Raw genomic sequence first — 23,821 nt, 5'->3', positions numbered from 1 at the left:
TAACAGTATATATTTTCGTTTGTATTTTCCTGCCTTTCCTGCTAGGAGGATAGGGAAATCTGTCAGTGTGAGGGAAGCCAATGTAAATCTCGGTCAGGGATCAGATGGAGGGAGAAGAGTGGTATTTTGCTCTGGCTTGCTTTCCAGTGTTCTGGCTGCAGGCCAAGGCTCCTCATAATCCCCAACTAGGATGATATTTCTGCTAAAATAATCAGTGGTGAAGTGCAGGCAGTACCAGTGCCTTTGGCTCCATTTATCGGTCATGTTCAGCTGTGCAGGGAAGAGCTGAACTAATCCATGTTCTTTCAGACCAGCTATTCTTCACAAGACCTTGTTCTGTAGTTGGAAGTGCTTCTTGGCTTTTTCAAGGGGAAAAAGGAAATAGACTCATGGAAAGAAGCAATGCTGTCAGCAACTTGGTGTGTAGTAACTGCACAAGTGTCTCTTGGATGAACCCTGAAGTTGGGGAAGTTGGGTCTTGCAGCTCAGCAGCTCACAGACCACACTCCTCATTTAATCACTGGTATGCAGATGTACTGCCTGCTGCCTTGCCCAACGTGCCATGTGACTAATTGGTGCTGCTGTGGGTCCTGGTACTCCAGATGCCCCTAGGGGGGAGAGAGAGGAAGGTGGTGGAAAGCAAAGGATGGCTTTGATCAGCAGTTATGTGTGTGCTGACTGAGAGTCTAAAACTTCTGGCTGTGTCTTTGTATTAAATTTATTCTAGTCCAGAAGAAACAAGGGATGAAGGATAACTCCTCACCACTGTAGCAGTTACTGCTTTTCTTGATTTGTGTGTGTCTTCTTGGTTTAGGACTGTCTCTTTGCCTTTTTTGCCTTGTTTTCTGTAGTAGCCTGACTACATCTCAAAGCTGCCTGTATATATTGTGTTGTGTTTGTTTTTTTTTTTAAGCACTGTGTCAGATTTTCTAGTACAGGCCTATCAGCACTGTGTCACATGCTGTCTGAGCCTGCTTCTTGCTTGTGAGAAGCTGTTGGGTTGATAGCATCAAGGGAAAAGCTGAGGACACAGAGCGCATCTATGTCCCCATGTGTATCTTTTCTGTTAGTGGATAAGTCTAGTGGCTTCTAGTTTGTGTGGTGTGGTTTGATTCACTAGCATGGCTTTGCAGGGTTTGTTAGAGAAGAATTCAGTGATACCTGACTTGTGACAGTCTAAAATTACTGCTGAGGCAGGCAATTCTAGATCATAAAATCAGAATCACAAGGTTGGAAAGATCATCTGGTCCAACCATCCTCCCATTACCATTGCTACCACGAGCTACCAGGTCCAACATGCAATATCTAAAATGTTTCATTATTCTACTGCTTTTGTTTCTATTAATGTACTGCAATGTCAATGTCTCTTGTTCAGAGATATTACAGTTAAAGGGTCTGAATGATAAACACTTCCAACAAATGTGGAGGCCATCCAATACTCACTATTTTGTGCTACACTTTGCCTGATCAGATTTCACGCTGATGGAGCACCTACAGCTGTACCAAAGCAGGTTCAGTACTGACAACATTAAAGTGCAGTTTGGAATATTAAGACTTCTGAGAGTTGGCTGGGGAGTACGAATCAAACTGATGCCATGTGCTTCTCAGCAATAAGTGCAAAGGGCAGAAGAGGTGCTGAGCTTCAAGAGATGGTGATAGAGAGAAGCAAGAGGAACCATTCCAGCAAGCGCTGGGAGGAGAGCTGCAGGGATGCAGAGCCTTGCAGAGCTCTTCCAGCTGCAGGAAAGTGGCTGGTGAAATAAGCTTTGAAGAAGCTGTTTGTGAGTTAATCACTCAAATGCTGGAGAGGAAAATGTGATCTATGTGAGTCGTCTTTACTGGTACAGGTAGTGAAGGCACCTGCAGAGCCAAGTTTTGGAAGGGATGAGCTGGGTGATAGCAGCCAGAGGAGGATGAAATTGCTGCAGTGATGAGTAGCAGAGCCAAGGGCAGAGACTGGCCCAATGCACTCTTCACTCATAATGTGTGCTTTGTTTTTTGGCTAGCAATAGGCCTGCTAAGGTGAACAAAACTATAGGTCTAAGTTAAGAATGTACACAAATACTCAAGTTACTACCTAGTCCTTGCTGTAAATTGAAAGGATGGTACAGAAGCTAATGTGCAATTGGTATGATTTTCTTGGTGGGACTGGCATGTAACTTAAGATCCAGGTGTGAGTAGGAGGAAATGACTGGGACAAGGCAGGTGGCATATGCAGAACATTAACATATAGAAGGCTTTGGGTTAGGTATAGAGAACTCTTGATCCTGAATTTGACCTCTGAGAAGCTGCACTTCTAGCTTCTCAGTGTTAGAAAATACAGCCTTCTAACATCCAGCTAATTGTTTTGATTTTAGTATGAATTATTTTTCTTTAAAAATAACAAATGCAGAAACTGAAGTATTTATGTTGTCAACTTTGCAAGATGTTTATTTTCTTTAAGATGAGATGAATACTGGGAAGCTTTGCATTTATCTTAAATACTTTCCAACAATACAGTGTTTACTTAAGTATGACAGAATATTGACTTTTTTAAAAAGAAAAAGAAAACATGTTCAGTCCTTATGGTTGGCACTCAAAATGATGTATTATGTTGTGATCTTTACTCCTATTTGAAGCTGCAGTGCCTCATAGGTCTGGATAAAAAAGCATGGTAGTACTCCAAAGAAACTATTCTTCCTTGAAAAGTTGACTCAAATGAAGTTGACTACAAATGACTTTGTATTTTTAAGTGCATAGCTTTTTTTTTTTTTTTTTTTTTTTTCAATTAATTGCATTGAGAAATATAGTTACAAATAGGATGTGGTTGATGGGTCATCATTTGTTCAGCAGTTTGCTGCTCCTGTTTTCAAGTGAGAATGGAGCATTCATTGGCTTTGCTAACCTCAGATTATTATGTATGTCACTAAATAATGAGAATGCTAAAAATCTGTCAACTCAATTTTCATGTGTTCTGGATTACACATGATTATAGTCATGAACGAAGCCAGTCTTCCTTGCAAGCTGCTGAACTGTATTTCCTTGTTACAGTTAAGGAGAATGCACTTGTAATAGAGTGTCAAAGAGGAAGTGAAGTTTCTTTGATTACTGGCATGCAAAACTATAACAATAACTGTACTTAGTAATTACACATATAAGGTGTAAAAATGATTATTGAAGCAGCTGTCCTGTGCAATGCATTTACAGTCATCTTATGGAAGGTGGTTGTTTGCTTGCTTGTCAAACAATAACCACGCATGCACCCACCCTCCCCGAGGCCTTTAAGAAACCTTTCTTTAAAGAACTAGTCAACGTGTTTAGAATGCTACTAATGATGTTTGCTACAAACACTGTCTTTAAGTACTGGCACGATTGGGTCTTCCTGCTGAATTTGGCATCCTTGTGACTGCTGGTGCTGTCACACAGTTCATCTGCCAGAAGATGCAAAAGTTCCGAAGTAAAACTACCCAAACACGTGGGGGTTTGCTGCAGGTCTCTTGGTTTTACAGTTTGCCAGTTACTGCAGAACCATTTTATCACATTTGGATATTTGCAAGTTAGTTACATTATAAAGTATACACTTAGTTGAAAATGAATTCTTATCTTGAAATTCTCTTCAATTTATTTATTTTTAAATCCTAAAACTTGTTTTGTTTTCAAAATGAGTTTTTGTGAGTGTTTCACACTGTTGAAAATAAAACATTTTTGCAAGGACAAATAAAGAGCCAAGTTGAATGAAAACTAATGAGAAAAATGTTGCTATTTTTTATCATCTTTGTAGATGAATGGAGACCGAAAATATTGCCACAGTAAACAGATGCCATTTATTAATACTTGTTCAAATATAATGATGAGGTATTTTGTCAGGAGTTCATGCAACTGCTCGTGTTGTTTTTAATAGGTCTTTCTTGGGCTGAGGGTAAGCTCGTGTCATGGTATTTAGATGTAGGCAATTATAGGCCTGTCGGTTTCTCATCAGTCTCACACAGAATAACACAACAGCTGAAACCAGATTCAATTAATGAAGAGTTAAAACACTGTGATACAACAGATGCCAAGCTATGTGTTTTCATGGACTGTATTTTGTAGAACTGCATTGGTAGATAAATGCTATCACTGAATTTTGCTGCTGAAATGATCAGCGTGTAATATTCATACTTGCTGAGTATAACTGGGTTATAACAGGGTTATGTGTAACTTGCTTCTGCGTGATATTTTAAGAAACGAAAATGATACAATAGCAATGTGGCAGACATTAAGTATTTCTGGCCAGCCAACAAGCCCTTAAAATGCAGTCATAAATTGTGAATCCTCTTCTGGTTGTGTGGTGTGTTTGTTTTTTGTTGTTGTTTCAGTGGGATCTTGTAAGGATTGTTGCTTGTCGGTGCTGGGTTTATCTGTAATGGGTCAGTTGAGTGCTGTTAGGCTTTCCAGATGATTTTTGTGGTGTTAATTAAAGAAAAAGGTCTGTTTTGTTCCAGTTCATGGTCATTGGCAAACTGTACTCAAGTGAACTCCATGTAAGGAGTCAAATTCAAACTCATACACCTGTGAACAAGAAAAATAACCTTTTATTTTAATACTTTTGAATGTGAAAGTGTCTCAGCAAAAGTTGACTTCAAATGCTGTGAAGGTTATAATGTAATCTGAGTTCTTTCTGTGATAATAGGATTGAAATAGGCTGATGTGATCCATGTCAGCCTGCCCATGAAGCAGAAACAGGCTAGAGAGAAGGTGCATTCTTGAGTTTAGTTACTTGTTAGATAATTTAGCAGGAGTTACAAGAACAACTTTTAAATCAGGACTGATGTTTTTCCAAGCCATATATTAAGTACCACTGTGTTTGTTAGACCTGAAACTGTAAAGTCCAGGGTACGGAAAGTATGCCATGTAGGTCATGGTGAATGATTGGTGTGTCTCTTCTGGTGTTAATCTATTAAATATTTCTGCTACTAATGGTTTAGTTTTTAATAGGGTTGCAGCACCAACATAACTTTCTCTTTTCCTTTCAGATTTCTGCTGCTCCTAACTTAAAGGAACCATCCAAATATTGCCATTCTGTGGAACCGACATCCTGGTGAATTAATTGTGGTTACCTAAAGGATTGTAAAATGGAGCCAATAACATTCAAAGCTAAGAAATATCAAGCTCCTAATGATTTCTCAGCAAGCTTCACCCTTCAGCTTGTTGGTTCCTTGCCTGTGCATTCCTTAACCACTACGTCCATGCTGCCTTGGATTGTGGCAGAGATCCGGGCTCTCAGTAGTACGAAGTCTTCCAAAGAAGAACTTGGCATCAGCCAAATCCGGCTTTATGTTTCACCATCAAGTTTGCGATGTGAACCAGACACGGGGAAAATCCAGCAGTGGGATCCTTTGATTTGTTCTGATCTGTTTGAATACAAGCCACAGCATGTTCACAAACTGATTCACAACAGCCATGATCCAAGCTACATTGCTTGCCTGATAAAAGATGGAGCAGAAAATCAGCAAAGTATCTGCTATGTATTCAAAGCTGATGATCAAACAAAAGTAAGTAAAAAAAGAAAAGAAAAAAAAAAACAACAAAACAACAACACCAAACATGCCAAATCAAGTTACATTCAGAATCGCATTTAAGAATTGGTTCTTGTTGTATTATCAAGGGCTTTATAGAAAAAATGTAGATGTGGAAGAGGAGTTGACACTACTTGTAGAATAGATTTGCTTTTGTACTGTTTGAAACTTCCCACCATACTGTAAGACCTTTAGGTTGCGTTTATAATTAAAGACTTTATCTCTCCAAAACTCACAGATATGCTTCACTTTATTTGATGTTAATGGTTCTGCTGAATTAGAACTGCTTCGTATGTGAAGTGAAAGGTGTGTAAATTTACAGGATCAGAACCTGAATTTTATTGGCTTAGAAGACACTCTACTTTGGGATATGTGCTGAAATCTTGGCCTCTGTGTCAGTGAGACTTTTTCTGCTGATGTCATTGGGGCTAGAGTTTCACCCTTCAGCCATTGTGAACTTTATCTCATCTTATGGTCAGACCTCTCAAATTTCTCTTTTCATAAAATGAGACCTATGTGGCTAGGAAAGAGGCATTTCCTTTCCTGAAGATGTAAGGAATGGGCCACAGCCCAATGCATAGCGTACCTTAAACTGCAGGACATTGTAGAAGCCTCTTCCCCAGCTCTATCATCCATGTAGTGTCAGAAAACAGTAGAGAGGTCACTGCACAGTGCTGCAGGTCTGAAACATGGGCTTGCTGCTGCGCACTGCAAGGTGGGAGTTGTGTGTGAGTCTCATGCTGTGGGTGAAACTTGCCTCAGTCTGCATGCAAGTTGATCGATCCCTTGCTGAAAAGGTTGCAGCATTAAAAACAGACGATTGCTGCTGTTGCTGTTTGAGAGTAATGTGAGATAGTAACTCTCTGAATTAGTAACACAAGGCTATTGTGATAGGTTGATCTACTGCATGCAAATTAGTGACATGTCCTTTACCTCTTAAGGATAAACCAGTGCTTATGTTGAAAAACAGCATCCTGCTACATGCTTGCATCAGAGATGTCCTGCTGACAAACCTCAGAGGAGTTATGTGAACTATACTGCATGTAGTGCCAACCTGTCAAAGAGCAAAATGTTGCACAGTTCCAAGTACATGTCTCAAGCTTAGAGGTCAAAACATATGGAAAGAGCTTTAGTTAAATCCCTCTAGAAAAAACAAACAGTTCCAGTGAATTAGAAGGAAAGTATGTCATAAATCATAATCGTTCAACTGAGAAGCCATGTCAAGTTAGAATGTAGAATACCAAATGTGTGTGTGTGTGTATATGTATATATAAGTATATACATATATAAGTATATATAGGCAAGTAGAAATAAGGAATAGATCTTTCAGGACTTGACACTGAATGGAAGCCTGTCAATGCATTTTGCAGTTTGCCCATGTACTTCATTTTGTGACTTGTGGTCTTGCAGGATTATGGTTAGTTTGCAACACCAATCGCTTCCAATACGTTTCCTTTTGCAACAAAGGAATGAAAAAAGAAATACTTTTTTTCCTCAAGTTTGATCAAAGTCCTGGACCTACTTGAAATTAAAGTGAACATAATAAATGTCTAGTTAAATTTGCAGCTATGTCTACTTGGTTTTGGAAACATCCTCCACAATGTCTGGATAGCTATTTTAACTACCTAGCTCCAAATTCACATAGCTATCTGTCCTTTAAAAAACTACCTACCACCTCAAATAAAAATTCAGTTCTCATTTCCTAACTTGTATTGATCTCCAAGAAGTGTTTTTGTTGACTGTTGCAAGCTAGGTTACTAACTTGGAGGTAGGCACCTAACCAGCACTAGTAGACCTATATTTTGACAAGAAGATAGTGGGAATGCCAAGTGTTCTTACCTCCAAAAGTGAAACCCTGCTTAATGGAAATTCAGTGTAATTTCTGATGAATCCAGCATTATGCAAGTTCCTTATACTCTGTGAGATGTTGTTATTCTGCCCTGAGCATTGCCATATAATGTCTTGTAGCTAATTGATGTTTATGCATTTATGAAGAGGTGTGAGCTGATGTTACCTGTTTAGCAGGTAACCAGCTTGAAAGGGCAATAGTGTACTGTATGCATGTGCTGCAAATTGAGGGAACTGTTAAATGTGAGTTGAGGACTTTAGCACTATGTTGCTGAGCTCATGTTTTGTTTCAGAAGAAAGAAATTTTAGAAACTGGACCTTTGCAGCCTGTGTGACTCAGCAGACTCCTATGCTGGCAGCCTTGCTCCTGAACTCTCTTAACATTCCCTCTGAAGACTAAAAACAATCTTACAGACTTAGTCAGCATTGTCACGGTCATATTCCTCTTGGAGTCCAGGGTGAATAAAAATGTTGAATATATATACTTTCTTCTACAGAGCTGAAGCAGTAGGCCAAATAAGTTTGGTCACAGAATCTGTGTGCTGATAGTAACTTCTTATCCAGTGATACTGAACATCTGAACTTTTCTGATAATCACACTCCATCTGTTTCTACAAATCAACAGGATACTCCTTACAAAACTGTGAACTACAAAAGCTACAGCTCTTTGTAGTAGGGCTATATTGTATGTGCAGACTGGATTTGAAGTAGGTGTGCCTTGCAAATAAGTTCTGAGTATATCCACACATCAGGCTAAGTTGAATATAAGAGAGCAGAAGGATGTATATAGGAGAAGTGGACTAGGAAGATGAAAATGAACACAGTTGAGCAAAAGATTAAGCAGTGAAGGTCTTTGAAGAGGAGGACTAGAAACTTGAACTTTATTCAGAGAAATTCCTCTGAAGGTGATATTATGTGCAGAAAACTAGGAATGGTTGCCCATTTAGCATGGGCATTGCAGATGGCCTGTAGTTGTGTTATTTTGTATGTGCATATTGAGGTGGAATACAGACTTAATTAGTGAGAGATTATCTTACTATATAATAGGAAAACATTTTGTTAGTGGGACATTATTTTTTGCTGAGTAATATATTTCTAGAATCCAGAATTGCTGGAGCTGTGGGAACATATGTAATGATTTTCCTGGATAAGAATGCAGTGCTGTCAGAGTCATTGCTCCACTACCTACATGCCATTCTCTTTAGAAAAGACATTGGTAGGCAGGTAATTAATGCTTAAAGTCAGGGTTCTTTGCTAGAAATTCTTAGTGCTACTTCTCTTGAGAAGTGAGAGAGGAGGCAGTGCCCTATTGGATAATTTGTCTTCACTATAGGATTCTTTATAATTGTTTCCATTTCATCATCATGGCATTATACAGCTCACTTTCTGGGCAGATACAGCAGTGAAAAGGGAAGACTTGTTCCCAACAAACTGTTTCTTGGCACTTTGCTTATGCACAAGCATATACATATAGGGATCATTCCACACAGTACTAAAAGGAAGGGTTTTACTGCCTCCAGAGAGCTGCTTTTATGAATTAGAGTTCCCCTTTCTAAGCTAATCTATGTTTATGGGATCTGGACTCTTCCTTGTATAGTTTCAGAAAGTGTTTCTTTGTGTGGGCTGGTTTTGTGCTTGTTTGTTTTTTGGTTTTTTTTTGTTTTTTGTTTTTTTTTTTAGTGTTTTTTGTTTTGGGGGGGTTGTTGTTTCTTTGCTTTTTTTTTTGCTTTTTTTTTTTTTTTTTTTTAACATTTTTACCCTCATCTTGTGAAGATTCGGTGGGGCTTCATGATTAAGTAATTTCTGCCTGATGATAGGGCTAAAGTGTTAATGCATATTCTTTGCAGGTGCTCAGGAATAGAGCTGGAATCAATTGTATTGCCTGTGGGGAACTTGTGAAGGCTATGAATAGATCATAGGTGGGGATTATGCATGCTGTGTTGAGTAATGGTGATAGAAGCTGAAGAAAAACTACTTCTCCAGCAAATACATGCTTGTAGAATAGTACCTTAATCATAAGAATGCATTGTTGTTGAACACAACAGCACCCACAACCTCCTTGGGCAACCTGTTTCAGTGTGTCACCACCCTCTGAGTGAAAAACTTTCTCCTAATATTTAACCCAAATCTCCCCTGTCTCAGTTTAAAACCATTCCCCCTTGTCCTATCACTATCCACCCTCATAAACAGCTGTTCCCCCTCCTGTTTATATGCTCCCTTCAAGTACTGGCAGGCTGCAGTGAGGTCTCCCCCAGCACATTCTTTTCCAAGCTTAACAAGCCCAATTCTCTCAACCTTTCCTCCCTCATAGGAGAGGTGCTCCCTATGATCATCACAGTGGCCCTCCTCTGGACCTGCTCCAAGAGCTCCATGTCCTTGTTTCTCTCTGCATTATGAACTGGAGGCTTAGAGGGAAAGTCTAGAAACTTCAGCCTCATGTCTTGTAAGGAGGAGCATTTCTGTAAGATATCAATGATTGATAACTAGAGAACGAAGATATGTAAAACATCTGTTTCAGATTTTTGAAAAGGTTAAGCTTCATTCTCCCTCGCTCTTTCTACAGTCAGCATGCAAGTTGCCATAACAGCCTGTAATATATTCTTGTGTTTACCAGAACTGTTAATGCTATAGTTGGAAAGCACTGGATAAAACTGTTCCATCATATAGAGAAATTCTGCTTGTGACTTAAGATCACAGATGCGTAAGATATGTGTGTCTGCTTGCTTCTTCTAAATCTTCATTTTGCAGTGTCATAAAACAAAGGAGAACTTTTGGCTCAGGATCAGCTTCTGTCAGCTGCAGGAGTGCTGCCATGAGGGTGACGATGCCTGAGTGGGTGCAGCAGATGAGGGATCCCACTCGAGCCCAAAGCCTGCTCTAAAATTTGCTGGCGCCATTTGTGTGGATTTTTCTTGTACCACATCTATCCTGTCGCAGAGATGAGCTCCGTCTCCTTATACCACTGTGCTTTTTGAAATGCAACCCTTGTCCTGCTGTTGAGCTACTTGGTTGCAGCAGTAATCTGCACTTTTGTCAGAGATTCTTTTTGTGTTTGTGTATATGTACCAGTTGCTTTAATAGCTGCTACTTCTTAAACAACCTTCACCTACTTCTGTGAGTTACAATAGCTTATGTGCTTAAGTAGATTAGGTTGTATTACCTGGAATGCAGTGTGCTTTGTTACATGTTGTTTGTGAGCTGATTATGTTCTGGAGAATCTGGTTTTGGATAATCAAGACTTATCTTTCTGTGAGGCTGCATGGAGCTGAAGTTGTGAGTGAACTTCACATTATTCATCTATAAAAGGAATTGCAAAGGCTCTGTGAACTCCAAACCAGTTGTTATGAGGCTTAGCTTAGGATTCTTATGCAACTTGTTTTTGCATTAGTCTCAAAGATAGGACCTCACTAAGTATCTCATTTTTAATAGGACCATTTCCCTTTCTTAAATTAATTCAGGCAAGATAACTGTAAGGGAGGAGGTATTTTATTTATTACTGTTTAATGAATCTACAGAGATTAAAATTAGGTTCTTTTCTTGCAAAAAAGCATTAAGAGCCACTGAAACAAAACCGAGTAACTAGCCTTACTTCAGGGCAGCTCAGAGCTTCATGTCTGTTTTCACCCTTTTATTTACAGGTACTTCTCTTTATCCTTTTTATCCTTTATTTCTTCTTTTTTTTTGTTTTCTGATGTAACCTTCATAATTGCAAAATACTAAGGAAGTCTCCCCCCATCTCTCCATTTGATAACTGGAGAAATGCATGTGAAAAGGGGGAAAAAACAGCAGAACAAATGAAGAATGAAATACATACCTGTGCACATATATAGGCTGGTATATAAAGTGGGTCAAAGTTTAGCTCTGTAAATCTTAATAGAGTATCATATGTAATGCAGCAGCCAGCTATGCTCTGGCTGCTCTCACAAAGCAAGCAGGCTTTACACTTAACCTGAGCCAAGAGCGTAACTGTGACCGGGGCCAAAAAGCCAACTCAGTGCCTGGGGTCTGTTCAGAGGATTTGTCTGTGAACACTCTGCTTTCAGGGTCTTTGACAGCGAGTGACCCTGTCCCGGACAGCAATATCCCAAACCTTTATGATGCCTCATCAGAATCTGGAGAGACTTAGGAGAGTTTAGCTGAGCTACAAATGTCACTACATTCACCAGTGTTTTCTACAAAATAGAATCACAGAATGGCTTGGGATGGAAGAGTCCTTAAAGATCACCTACTTCTAACTCCCATACTGTATGATTTCCCTCAGTCTCCTCTTCTGATTGCCATGTGGAGCAAGTCATTTGTGTAATACTGTTGCCATTTCCTTACTTAAAGTCAATGTCCCAGCAAGAAAGATGAAATTAATCAAACGGTTTGCTCTATTTACTGCCAATTCCTCAATCTGCTAAATCATGCAAAAATTTCTGCTACAGAATTACTTCTAAAGACTCTTCATGTAATTTAAGCAATGTATTATTCTGTATCAGATCACATTCTCAAAAGTGTTGGAAGTATGTCACTTGTTCTGTCTTCTGCTCTCTTTTAGCTGAAATTATTTACTGTTCCATCATTTTTTCTGTTGGAAATTATAGCAGATATGGAACAGTGGAACCAAAGCTAAGTAAATAAGTAACAGACTTGTGATGGCTTCTCACTACTCACCATTCCTCCTGTTACGAGTTCTGATGTTGGTAGTTTATAAAGCCCAATAAAGGAAGTGGGAGCTGTAACCCATAATATCCAAATGTCCTTGAGGTTTGCAGTGGAGTTTTCTTCAGAAACTTCCAGGTAACTTGAAGAACTGTTGTCTCTGTTTTACACAATGGCAAATGGGATACAGAGAAACTGAGGCTACAGAAGTGCAGTATTTGTAACCTATGTATGAGCTTTCATTTATACTTAAGTTTATCATCAGTGCGAGTTCCTGGTTATTCTGTTAGTGGGAATTCCTAGAACAAATTCTGACTTGGAAAGACTGTGGTTCAGCACTAGCTGTATGTCTGCTTGGCAGGCTCCTACGTCTCTCGTGACCGATATGAGGACACTGAGCACAAAGCAGCCACGTAACCAGTGATTAGAGCATTTGTGCAGGAAGAGGGAGACTGAGCTTGTTCACTCCTGGGCACTGAGGCCCTGGTTTCTTGTGCTTGAGGTTGGGCAGAAGGCTGTCTTTCTTGTTAATGGGCCAGATCCACAGTGCCAGTAAGTGGAAGACATGTAACTAGGATTAACAGAAATTGCAATAGCATTTAGAATTTGAAGTCAGTCTTCTAATTTGTAGGCCAAGTCCTACATACTCTATTTATTTCAATTTGTAGGACAGTATTGAGCTAGTGCAACACCACGTTTCTCTCTGCTCCAAACCAGCCCAGTGTACCTTGTTAGATCACCTTACATATTTTATTAAGTTTTAAGTTGATATGAATTTAGAAACTAAAGTGAGAACATAAAGTGATCTGGGGTATTTTTTTCCTGGTACTTTCCCTAGGAGGTGGTGGAAATTCAGTGCAGCATCAAAAGGTACTCTGAAGGATTGAGTTCTGCAGCCTGAAGCAATGTTGTTACTTTCTATTGCGATCTCAAAGAGGGACGAGGAGGGTGGAGGTGCACAGGAAGGCTTGCAGCCTTATCTAGCCTCTGTACAGGTAATAGAGAGGTCCTTGGCTCTCAGAGAATAAAAGCTCTTGACGTTTGGTTTGTTCTGCTGGCACTGAGTGGGAGGAAGTCACTGTGCATCAGCCCAGTGAGCCCAGAGTTGGAATAGCCTTGCTCTGGAAGGATACAGCCCACAGTCCAGATCATGGGTACAATCTGCATGCTGGTAACAAAAACGTAATGTGATGGGTGAGCAGTTGGCTGATAGGTTGAGCTAAAATGTTTATAGTAAATGGATTGCATTAGGCTTGTGGCTGGTCACTGATGGGGTTCTGCAGGGTTCCATTCTAAGGCCAGTTCTCTTTCAAGTGGTCGTCAGTGACTCGCATACAGAACTTGAAGGTATACTAAGTTTGTGGTTGACACTAAACTGGGAGGAGATATTGACTCCCTCAGGGGTAGAGGAGCCTTGCAGAGGGATCACCCACTGCATGAAACTTAACAAGGGCACGTGCTAGACTCTGCACCTGAAGCAACCCTGGCTATGTGTACAGCCTGGAGGGTGAGAGGCTGGAAAGCAGCACTCTGAAAAGGGATTGGAGGTTCTGGCTGATGGTAAGTTGAACATGAGTCAGCAGTGTGCCCTAGCAGCCAAAAGGGTTTCAACAGTACTTTGAGGTGTTTGTGATAACTTCATCAATTTTGTCACTTCATTCTAGGACAAGCTTTGTGGTATTTCTCCTGTATTTAATTTATTATATTTTTGTCAGCTGGAATATATTTTTACTACTTTGCTTGAGAAACACCATTACCAAGAAATTAGTTAACTTTCTGTGACCAACTTCCAAAACTTCGTAAGAGTCATGGTGATGCTGCAGTATTCAAATTTGCTTGAAAACCTTGAAGTAAACTTACTGTAAGAGATGATTTGAAAATTTGATGTTTTTAAAATTCATACAGTTGTCAAAGAGCCATATAAGACTTCAAGATGAGGGACTGTGAGTATCCATGCATTACTCCAGCACTTAGTGTTAGATTCTCCAGCTTCACAAGTGCTAACGATAACAAAATAGTAACAGTGAAATATACGGCTCTCCTTGCTGTCCTGTACAAAGTCTGCCTTCCATGAAGGTGTTGGATGCAATGCGCACCAACTAAGCGCACATAGCAGTGCAAACCTACAGCTTAAAGCTAGGTGGCAGCCAGCAAAAAGCTCTGGGTAAATACTTGTAGTACAAGCTGTGCCTGAAACAAAGTAAGGATGAATCTTGAAATCTGGGTTGCATGTATGGAATTAAGAGTTCAGGAAATACTATTTGATTCACGTCAGCATTGTGTAGTAGTCTGAATGCGTGACACTACAGAGAGGAATAACTAATCATATAGTAACTCCATTGTATTGCCTCTAGTTACCTGTTGCAGTGGCTTATTAAAATTATTTCAAGAATAGAGGATATTGGTAAGAATGCTGCCTTACTGATTGCCAAATGCAAGTCAGAAAGTCTGTAATCAAAATACAGTTTTTAATTTTTCATCTAATTAGTTAATGATCATGAGGAACTTCACATACAGTTGTAGTGTTTAGAAATTAATTTTGTGGTACATTGTGCAGTGATGGTGCAGTCTAAAGGCAGAAAGTATGTTTTAGAGGGGAAACCAGAACTGCTTTGGCAAAGAAGGTTTTGCATAAAGAGTCAGTCTTGTTTAATTCCTTGTTAATTTTCATGGCATGTAGTACAGTAACACATGGAGGACAATGTAATTTCACTACATATTGAAAGATAAGATCTTTAAACATGTAGGGAAGTGCTTTTTTACATATATGAGAAAACAAAGGCAATATCTGTCATGTAGGTCAATGAGATCTATCTGGATGGACTCAAGATCTTCTGCATGAATTAGGTTGTGGAACGGGGTTCTGTGTCGGAGATTACTAGAAATGAAAACTTTTCTCAAAAAAAAAAATAGGGTTTTAGTTTACTGATACATACTTCAGTATGCTCAATTTTTTTTTTTTTCAGATTCTGTAATGGTCTTAATGGGCAAATTAAAACACGTATTAAAATACAAAGATGTCAATTAATAAATAATAATACTAAGCAAATCACCTCTTTAAAGTAGCTCCTTATTTTTCCATGCAATCAGCTTTTCAATTTAGAGTTTTGCCTGCATGAAGCTGACATTTATGCTGTGCCCTCGGGGTCATCAGATGAGGGCTCTTTGACTGTAGTGGAGCAGAAAACAACGCAGAGGAGACATATATAACTGCTGTATTTACTTTAGCAGCAGAGTCTCCCATCCCGTTATATGTCAAAGTGAATAACGGTAACAAATTGCTATCTTAAAATCAGTGCTTTCCCTTGCCTGGTATAGACACAGTTGTTCTATATTTCTGTTATTTTACCCTCTCTACGGACGTCAAGTTATGGGAAGGGCTGTGGGAAATATTTTCCTAAAGAATGATTTGTGCGGCTGGACAAATACAGGCTTAAATGGATATGTGTGTCTGCCCCAAAGGTTGAGCGCTGACGATCTGATACAAGGATTGAGTGGATAATGCCAGTTTATACTTGGTTTGCGTTTTGTATGAAACTACTGATCGATGCTTGCTTTTCCTTTCTTTCCCACCCTCCCCCCACTTTTCCCAGTGACAGTGATTGAGATGCATTGCTGGCCATAAAAACAACCTCGCTGCTGACTCTTGCGTTAGGCTGAGTTGGATCCTTCTGTATAACTGATCGAATGCTTTTTTGTCTCCAAGCCTCTTCTTTCAACCATATCTAGGAAACAAACAAACAACCCAGTTTCACACATACATAATGAGCAGGATATGCTTTAAGATGTTATTATTTGTAATCATAATGTAGAGTAACTTGCTGAATTGTTTTCTTCCTTGTATGTTGTACTTACCATCATACTGTACTGGACTTTCATAGTAAGAGAGAATAAGATGAAATCCGTTACCGGGCTTATCTGAGATCTCTGTAGGCCACAAACAGTAGAAATGCAGAAAATAATTGGTATTAGCTTTCCACTAATATCTGGAGGTATGTTGTATGTCTCAAAATGTGGCTAAGTAAAATAGAGGTGTTTCTTTGAGAGATTAAAAGCAAACCATAGGTGAGTCTTATCTCTGAATCTTTGATGCTGAAAATACATGTGCTTTAATGTCAGGCTAATTCCATTAAGTATGACAGAAACACTTGCAGTAAGGAAGCTGAGCATGTAGGTACTTAACGTCCAGTTTCTGGGTTAATTCCTTTTGAGAAATTTTTGATAGACAGAACCACTTTCAAAACCAATTAAAAAGAAAACCTCTACAATGCATCTTAGCACATTTGGGATGATTAGCACAGTCAGTTCAGCATCACTAGTTGAAAAATAGGGTTCTCTCCTTTGATTTCAAATCAAATGAAATTATGACATGTCTAGGAAGCAGTAATACACTGAAGTCTTATGAGCAGAATTCCATTCAGTGCTGTTGCTTCTCTGCACTGTTTAAAACCTGCTCTGACATGCACGGGTCTGTTATAAGTTGTGCCGAGAAGTCATGTCCTCTTTATTCTGACCAAGGACTTGAGATGCTTTTTGTTTTCCCAGTTCATGCATATAGTTCAGAATATCACAGCAGCGCCCAGTAAAGTGCTTTGATTTCCAAAGTGAGACTGGGATTTAGGAGAGGCAGCAGGTTTTTGTTGTTTTTTTTTTTTCCTGGAGGGCACTGTGCAGTGTTGCTGTCATTGCATGGCATTTTTGTACACCATTTCTACCAGTATTATTTTTTATGTAGTCAGACCTTGGGAAATGTTCTGTAATTGCAGGAAAAAAACTTCATTGTTCTTAAAAGAGAGACATTCCCAGACTGGATTACTTTTTTCCCTGCTTGTCACAAGTTTGCAGGCTCGTTATGGCTTAAGTTGAGGTGTTCAAGTGCCACTTAGTGGCTGACCCGAGGAAACGTGAGATGCTATGCTGGCTGCGATGGTTCTCCCTTCCCCTGCTTTTGCTTCCCACCAGCAGGAGAATTCTTCATCTTATCTTAAAGATACTGATGGCTTAATCTAAGACTGGCTGGAGTCACAGCCTGGTGGGGTATAGAGGAGAATTTCAGTGCTGTGATTCCCATTTTTTTTTTCTTTTTCCAAATTGCATTGTCAAAGTTCTATTTAGGCTCCCCCTATGTGAAACAAGTTGCTATTTTGCTGTGTTGTGAGCTAGCTCAGGAGCCAACAATACGTGTAGGTGCCTCCAGAACTGAAGTAGGAGTGCTGCTGGAGTTGCTAAGAAAATACTATGTGTTCTTCAGTACTAGAGTTAGAAAATAAGATGTGCTCCTTGAGGCAGTGTTTGGCATTGGCTGATACTCCGGGATGTCTCAGTTCCCCACGGCAGGATATCTGATTGATGTAAAATCATTAGCTCCATCACATTCTGAGCTTGATTATAATACACTTCTATCTGGACACCAGGCTCTCACCACCACAGTTTGACTTTTAGAAAGTTGCAGGACTTGAGAATATCATTTACATGTAAGTTACTGACTCCATAGTGAATTAGTTACAGCCAGCAGGCAGCAAACAGCAGTGTCCATTGTTTATGTGCAGGCACATTTTGCTTCTAGGAGGTTCACAGTGAGCTCATCAGGTAGGCAGAGTACTGTAGAAAAGATGTGCTTCCAGTTTTCCTTTTAAATGAAGCTGTTTTGTTTTGTTTCAGTGCAAGCTTTACAGTTTTGGTGTTTTAATAGAGTATCCACAAGTAAGCTGTGTTTGCAAGGGTCGGAAATGTTCCCAGGGGCATTGAAGAAAACAGGAGGTAGTTTCTACTGGAGTTCAGTCTGAGGTTGGTTGTGAGTGAAATCAAAGCACGTGTGTGGGGGTTAACACGAATATGCAATGAGATAATTTAATCTATATGTATTTAACTGTTTGGTTTTAATGTTACAGTGGTTTTTTTAAACAGAGAAAATGAATTAAGGCTAGCCTAAACTTAAATTGTAAGCCAATTATGGTTGCAGCCAACAGAAGACTAAGAATTTATCTGACCCTACTCAGATAACTGCTGAGGTTCTTTGGGCCTGTGAATGCAATCGGACTTGTGAGCTCAGATTCATAGGCTGCAGTGATAGCTGAACTCCCCATGCTCCAGCATTGTTGTAAATGTAAGGTGTGACTGTCTGAGAGCAGTCCTGCTGTCCGGCACATCCATCCAGATGTGTGCAGGCTTTTCTGGAACATCAAAATGACCAGTTGGTACTGGTAGTACACGGCAGGGAGGAAATGGCAAAATCAATCCATAATTATTTTATTCTAACTTCATTTCTTTAAGTAGGATACTACACATTTTGAGCTTTATTCCTGAAAATGTGTGCACATTTCCTTAATTTTAACTACTCCAGGCATCTCGTGGTGATGGTATCCTAGCTCTCCCAGTCATAAGAAATGGTTAAAGTGACCTGTTCTGAGCAAATCTGCTTTGTCCATGTGGATTTGTGGGTTGGGGAGAGCTGATTCAGAGTCTTAAGGCTCGCATTGTTCTCGCAGAGGAGCGGAAGTGCAGTCAGCACATGTGGCAGAAATGTGCAGCCGTGTCTTCCAGCAACATATCCTGAGCCCTTTGAAGCAATTCAGCTTTATCAAAACCACAAAAGCTCAACAAAGACAAATCCTGTTGCTGTCTCTGCATTGCACGTTGTATTTCACAAATGATTTTTGATGTGTTTTTAGCAATCAGACAGAACTGGCTTAGAATAACTCCATGTGGAATGCGGTTTATAATGAAACCTGAAACTGCAAACTTCTGAATTAAAAGTTAACTGAGTAGCAGGAAAAGTGTCTTTTCAGATTGGTATGGACAGTGTTTGAATCTGGCTTTAGAGAAGTTTTATTGCCATTTTGTGGCTTTACTGTTATTGAAAGACTATTGAAATCGCAGCGAAGAGCCCACAGAGCTGCCTAAGGTGCACTTTATAAGCTTTGAGAAGAGGGTCAGAAGGGTAGAGATAAAAGCTGTAAATGAAAGTGTGTGTGGGAGGGAACATCACCGATAAAATTTTCCACTCTCAAGACAGAAGAAAGAATATAATCAACAACACAAAACAAAAATTGCAATTCACTTATTAAAAATATAGCTCTATCTGCATCATACAAAGTTACCATACGTGCAAGTCATTCTATTAGGAAGTTTCCAGTGGCGTTCTGAATGCCACGTGACACAGGAAATTTCTAGGGCAGGACTGTGCTGCAGCTTGTAAGCAAAGGAAGGGCTGGAGATGGGAAGGGGTGCAGAGCGTGGGTCAGCCCAGCTGCACACTGCCAGTTGGCTGGGGCTGCGGGGCAGAGCCTGTTCCAGTTCCTGCTGGGGTCTTGTTCAGACTGATGACATGAGGGCAACGTTACAGAAACTGAAGTTTCTTCAGCTTGATTCTGGAAAAGAACAGGACAATACGGTACTTGTTTCCTCTTTTTGTTAGCTACGTTTAAGGTTCATAAGGATGTAATAGCAACTGAGTCTGTGTCTTCAGTGGGGTGGGCTGGATCCTTTTCAGATGAATACTTTCACACCCGCATGCTCGTTGTACATGAAGTGCAATAGCGCCATGCGAGCTCTGGGCACTGTACCTGCAGAGATGTAAACCTGAACTGATATTCTTTATTGTTAAGCTCTTTCCCAGCAAAAACAAGAACATTACCATCTCATGAGGGGAAAAAGGGGGTTAAAGTTTTGTTGTAAGTGTTATTATTTTACCACTTCTGTTTATTTTGGGATGTGCTTTAGAATATTTCAACTCCAGTAAAATTCCCACAGACCCTGTGAACTGTCTATGGAGATTGCTGCAGAAATCAGTTATGAGAAATCAGTGTGATCTTTGCATATAGCAGAGCCATGAGGTTTTTTGAGTTATTAATTTATGTTGTGGAGAACTGATAACTGGCTACTTTGCATGGCTGTTCCTACTATGGAGTTCAGAATACTTCACTAGTCTACTGCTGTTCCAACTGAAGTGCACAAAATAATATGCTCAGGGAGTGGGATTGTTTTCATGTTTTTGTTAATTTTGTGAACAAAGCACCTAAGCTACAACTCCATGAAAGTATGCATTTAAAATTGTTCATTTTATATTATTTATTAACGTCTCTAAGAGAATAAACTGCATATAATCAGCTAACATGAGGCTCCATTTAGTAGGAATGTGTAGTTATGTGCAACCCACAGCGCATAAATTTTACACAGATAAATTTTACAACTGTGATATTTTACTTACCTAGTTAAATATAAAAACTTTGTCTGCTCACAGTCAGTTTTTCCTCCACACTTTCTAAACTTTTTTTTGCTGATTAGCTTATCCATTATTAGAAGCATATAGTATTTAAATGTATTTTCCTGTGTGAGATGGTGCTTTTACACAAAGGAAATGAGACACATTTTCACACGAAGCATCTGTCTTCCCATGTGAGTTACTTGGCTTAACCATTTAAGTTTCAGGGTCAAGGAACACCTTAAGTGTAGCCTTTAGTTAGCTGCATTTCAGAAAAGCGTTCTGCAACTTTCAGTTTTATGTTTGGTTTTTGTTCTGGAGACCTCTCGGTGGTTGCTCTGAGGAAGCAGGAAGCATGGGAGGCTGGAGGAGGAGGGCGCAAAGTCCTTCTGTGGGGGACTTTCTTTTTCTTTTTCTTTTTTTTTTTTTTAATGTTGGGGATGTTAATCCACCTTTAATTGTCCCATTCTTCGTGCCCTCTTGCCAGGGAGGATGAGTGTTCAAAAAAAAAAAAAGAAAAAAGTCTGGCATCATTACTATTTTATGCTTTATCCAGTCATGTCAGCATGTGCATACAGATGTGCACTGTCCCTATGGAGGCTGCTGCTGCTGCTCTCTTCCTGGAGGTTTCTCAGCATGCTAGTTGTTCCTCAACTTGGTCACATTGATATGAGCAAAAAAATACTCGCCTACAGAGAGGGGGATATGGGAGGTGCCTACTTCAGCCAGGCTCAAGATCACACTGATGATCTCAAGGGTTCCACCTCTCTTTGTCTCTGCGTGGTAGGAGCAACCCCATCGGTTTTGAACTCCATTTTCTGTTTTTGCAGTTTGCCACTTTGCTCCACTCATCCTTCTCCAGCTACGTAGCTGCCAGAAAATTCTCCATCCAAAACAGTGTAAATGTTTGGATCCTCTGATGCCTCTTTTGGCAATTTCCTACTGTGTGCAGTGTCTTCCCTGTTGTTTGCTTCCCACATTGTCCTTGTGGTTTTCTTGCCTCCAGCCTTTCAGACTGAAGTGATATCTTTACAGGTCTGCCTGAACTTACCTACAGGATGTGTTTGGTTGGTGTTTTTGTTTTGTTTTGTTTTCTCTCTTTAATGAACATCTGATCGATTGGTCACAACCAGTTCACTCAGCAGTGCGTATCTGATCACGGTAGAATCGTGCCTTAGATGAATTAGTCAATGCCCATGGCAAAGTCCCTGATGACTTCAAGGTGTTTTTTTTCCTGTCTGTGAGAAGACAGAAACTCAATCCAGCATGATGCTTGCCAATCTAAAGTTTACTCATTGGTGTTTTTGGAAGCATCTGATGTGTCAGGATGATCTCAGTCCAGATGCACATTTTGCATTAGGTAGTCTCAATGTATATGAATGGGTATCAGGACCCTACAGCTGGATTGTATTTATTGTTACACTGTTTGTGGATAACCTTGCTCTCTTTTTTCTCCATGTATTGTTATCTTAATATCCCAGCAGTCATTTCTGTACCAGGATATCTTAGATCCTCTTGGCATCGCTCATGTTTTTTGCCAGATGCTGTATTTCTAAAAGTGTCCTCTTGTCAGCTTGTCCCATAGCCAACTTCAGGAGCTGATACTTCTATCTAGTTTTAGGTTCTCTATACCATTTACTGTTTTGGGAAGAGGTGTCCCTTATGGATGATGGCAGCATTTCCCCAGTCCCTTTTTTGATGAAAGACTACAAAACCTTTCTGCTCTGAACTTTCTGAATCAAGCATCTGCTGTCACGAAGAACTATCTCACAATAGGGCAGAAGAGAGAAGTTTCCAAATCAGACCCATGGGGAAGAATGTTAAGATACTGGTAGCAACTCATAAACCTACTTTAACCTTATAATGAATCGTTTCATTGTCTTGTACTCTTCTCATCTTGCTCTAGTTGATCTAGCATTGACTGTAGCATTTGGAGGATTTTATTCCACTGCTGAGCAGGGAACCTGGGTTCCCGTTTTACCATTCCTTCACTTGAATCAAGGCTTTTCAGCAATTACAAATTTTGTAGCTGAACAATCTCATGGATGCTAAAATTGGCAAGAGTCTAGAAAGGGTTCTGTTGCTGAGGCTGGTGCCCAGAGCTCTGACAAGAAATCATTCTCTTCTATCAGTCTGCTACACAGGAAGAGGATTGCATGTTATCTCTGGGCACCAGCCCAAAGTCTTGTGTTTTTCTTGCTACTACTGCCTAGCAGATAGCCAAAACTCTTCAGTCTACACTCTTAACTGACAAACTGTACAAAACCTACCCAAAACATTGTCATTTCCCTTTCCACTGAGTATCTGAGAGCCATTAAGAAGCCGTGCTGCTTTCTTCAGTGAGAAAAAGCCCTGAAGCCCTGAAGAATTTTAACCAAGCGCTAGAACTCAACCCAATGCATAAGCTGGCGTTGTTCAACTCAGCCCTGCTAATGCAGGAATCTGGCAATGCTCAGCTTAGACCTGAGGCTAAACAAAGACTGTTAAATTATGTGATGTTGTGTTGAGGGACATGGTTTAGTAGGAGCTATTGGGAATAGGTGAACGGTTGGACTGGGTGATCTTTTAGGTCTTTTCCAACCTTAGTGATTCTATGATTCTATGATTCTATGAAAATGGGTTTCATCTTCAGCGTGAACATGCAGCTCCAGACAGTGGGTTCCTTTGCACTTTGCCTAAGGGAGCAGCTGCTGCCAGCCAGTTACTTCTTTTCATGGGGCTGATGCAGGTCTTGTTTGAGAAGGTTTGTTGGTTTTATGATTAATCTTTTATTTTATTTTGCCTCAAGAAATTGGAATTTGTTTGAATTTAGCTAAAATGAGTAACAAAACTCATGATTAATATTTGGATAGAGGATCTTTTCAGTATTCTCTTCCTTCAGTGGATCCAGATGAATTGTTTGTCTTGTCTTAAAATTTGATAGAGGCGGCTTAACATTCTGGTGTTATTTTGGTATCTTTAACATAGTTGTACATTATTAACAAAATATTATTAATATTGAGAATTCTTATGACTAGCAGTATTAGTGCAATAATAACTTCTTTTCTATCTAGTTCCTCTAACAAAGGAGAAACCATCTAGCCCACTCTGGGAATGGGAAGGAATGAGACAAGACTCAAGGACATCTTAATGAATGGTTAAAACTAAGTTACGAAAGATAAAAATTGAGGATGTTTGAAACAGAGGCCAAATAACAAATGCTGGTAATTACTGACAGGCTTATTTTTTTCTTACATTTTCTCAATTGCACTTACAAAGGCTTTGTGTAGATGAGACCTAATAGGAAAGGAAGACAAAGGGAGCTGTAACAGGTGATTTGGGCAGAGGGGGTAATTCATGAGAAGAAGAGCTGCAGAAGCAGGTTTAAAGAAAAAAAATCAGGGCAAAAACAAATTAAAAAGGGAATGGGGTGTACTGTTAAATCACCACCAAAATTAAAACAAAAGCAGCAGGAGAGTACAGTTCTCAGGTAATCATGTTCGTGACCGTTAATGCAATTTCTTGTGAAACTTCATTCGATGGTGACATACTGTGAAGGCTCTTAAAAAATATTTATGACCATTAAACTTAAAGAAAGCTAAAATCAGAGGAG

General features: G+C 39.7%; 1 protein-coding gene across 10 annotated transcripts in view; it reads left to right on the top strand.

Annotated features, from left to right (window-relative positions):
* The window catches only part of TBC1D1 (TBC1 domain family member 1), a 95,730-nt gene that overhangs the window by 1,783 nt on the left and 70,126 nt on the right, over nt 1-23,821 (top strand). For 9 of the 10 annotated variants that reach the window (XM_042871073.1, XM_042871076.1, XM_042871082.1 and 6 more), the window contains exon 2: nt 4,992-5,510. In XM_042871073.1, the coding sequence (XP_042727007.1) occupies nt 5,091-5,510 (420 nt within the window). In that variant the 5' untranslated portion in view covers nt 4,992-5,090. Of the gene's footprint in view, nt 1-4,991; nt 5,511-19,261; nt 19,420-23,821 lie in introns of those variants that run through there. The other variant, XM_042871080.1, reaches the window with a different exon arrangement.

Source organism: Lagopus leucura, unplaced genomic scaffold, assembly GCF_019238085.1.
Source record: "Lagopus leucura isolate 7727_CA_CO unplaced genomic scaffold, USGS_WTPT01 Super-Scaffold_100004, whole genome shotgun sequence".
In the NCBI taxonomy this organism is placed as follows: Eukaryota; Metazoa; Chordata; class Aves; order Galliformes; family Phasianidae; genus Lagopus; species Lagopus leucura.
The sequence above is the reverse complement of the archived record's forward strand: the minus strand, read 5'-3'. Positions and strand labels throughout refer to the sequence as shown.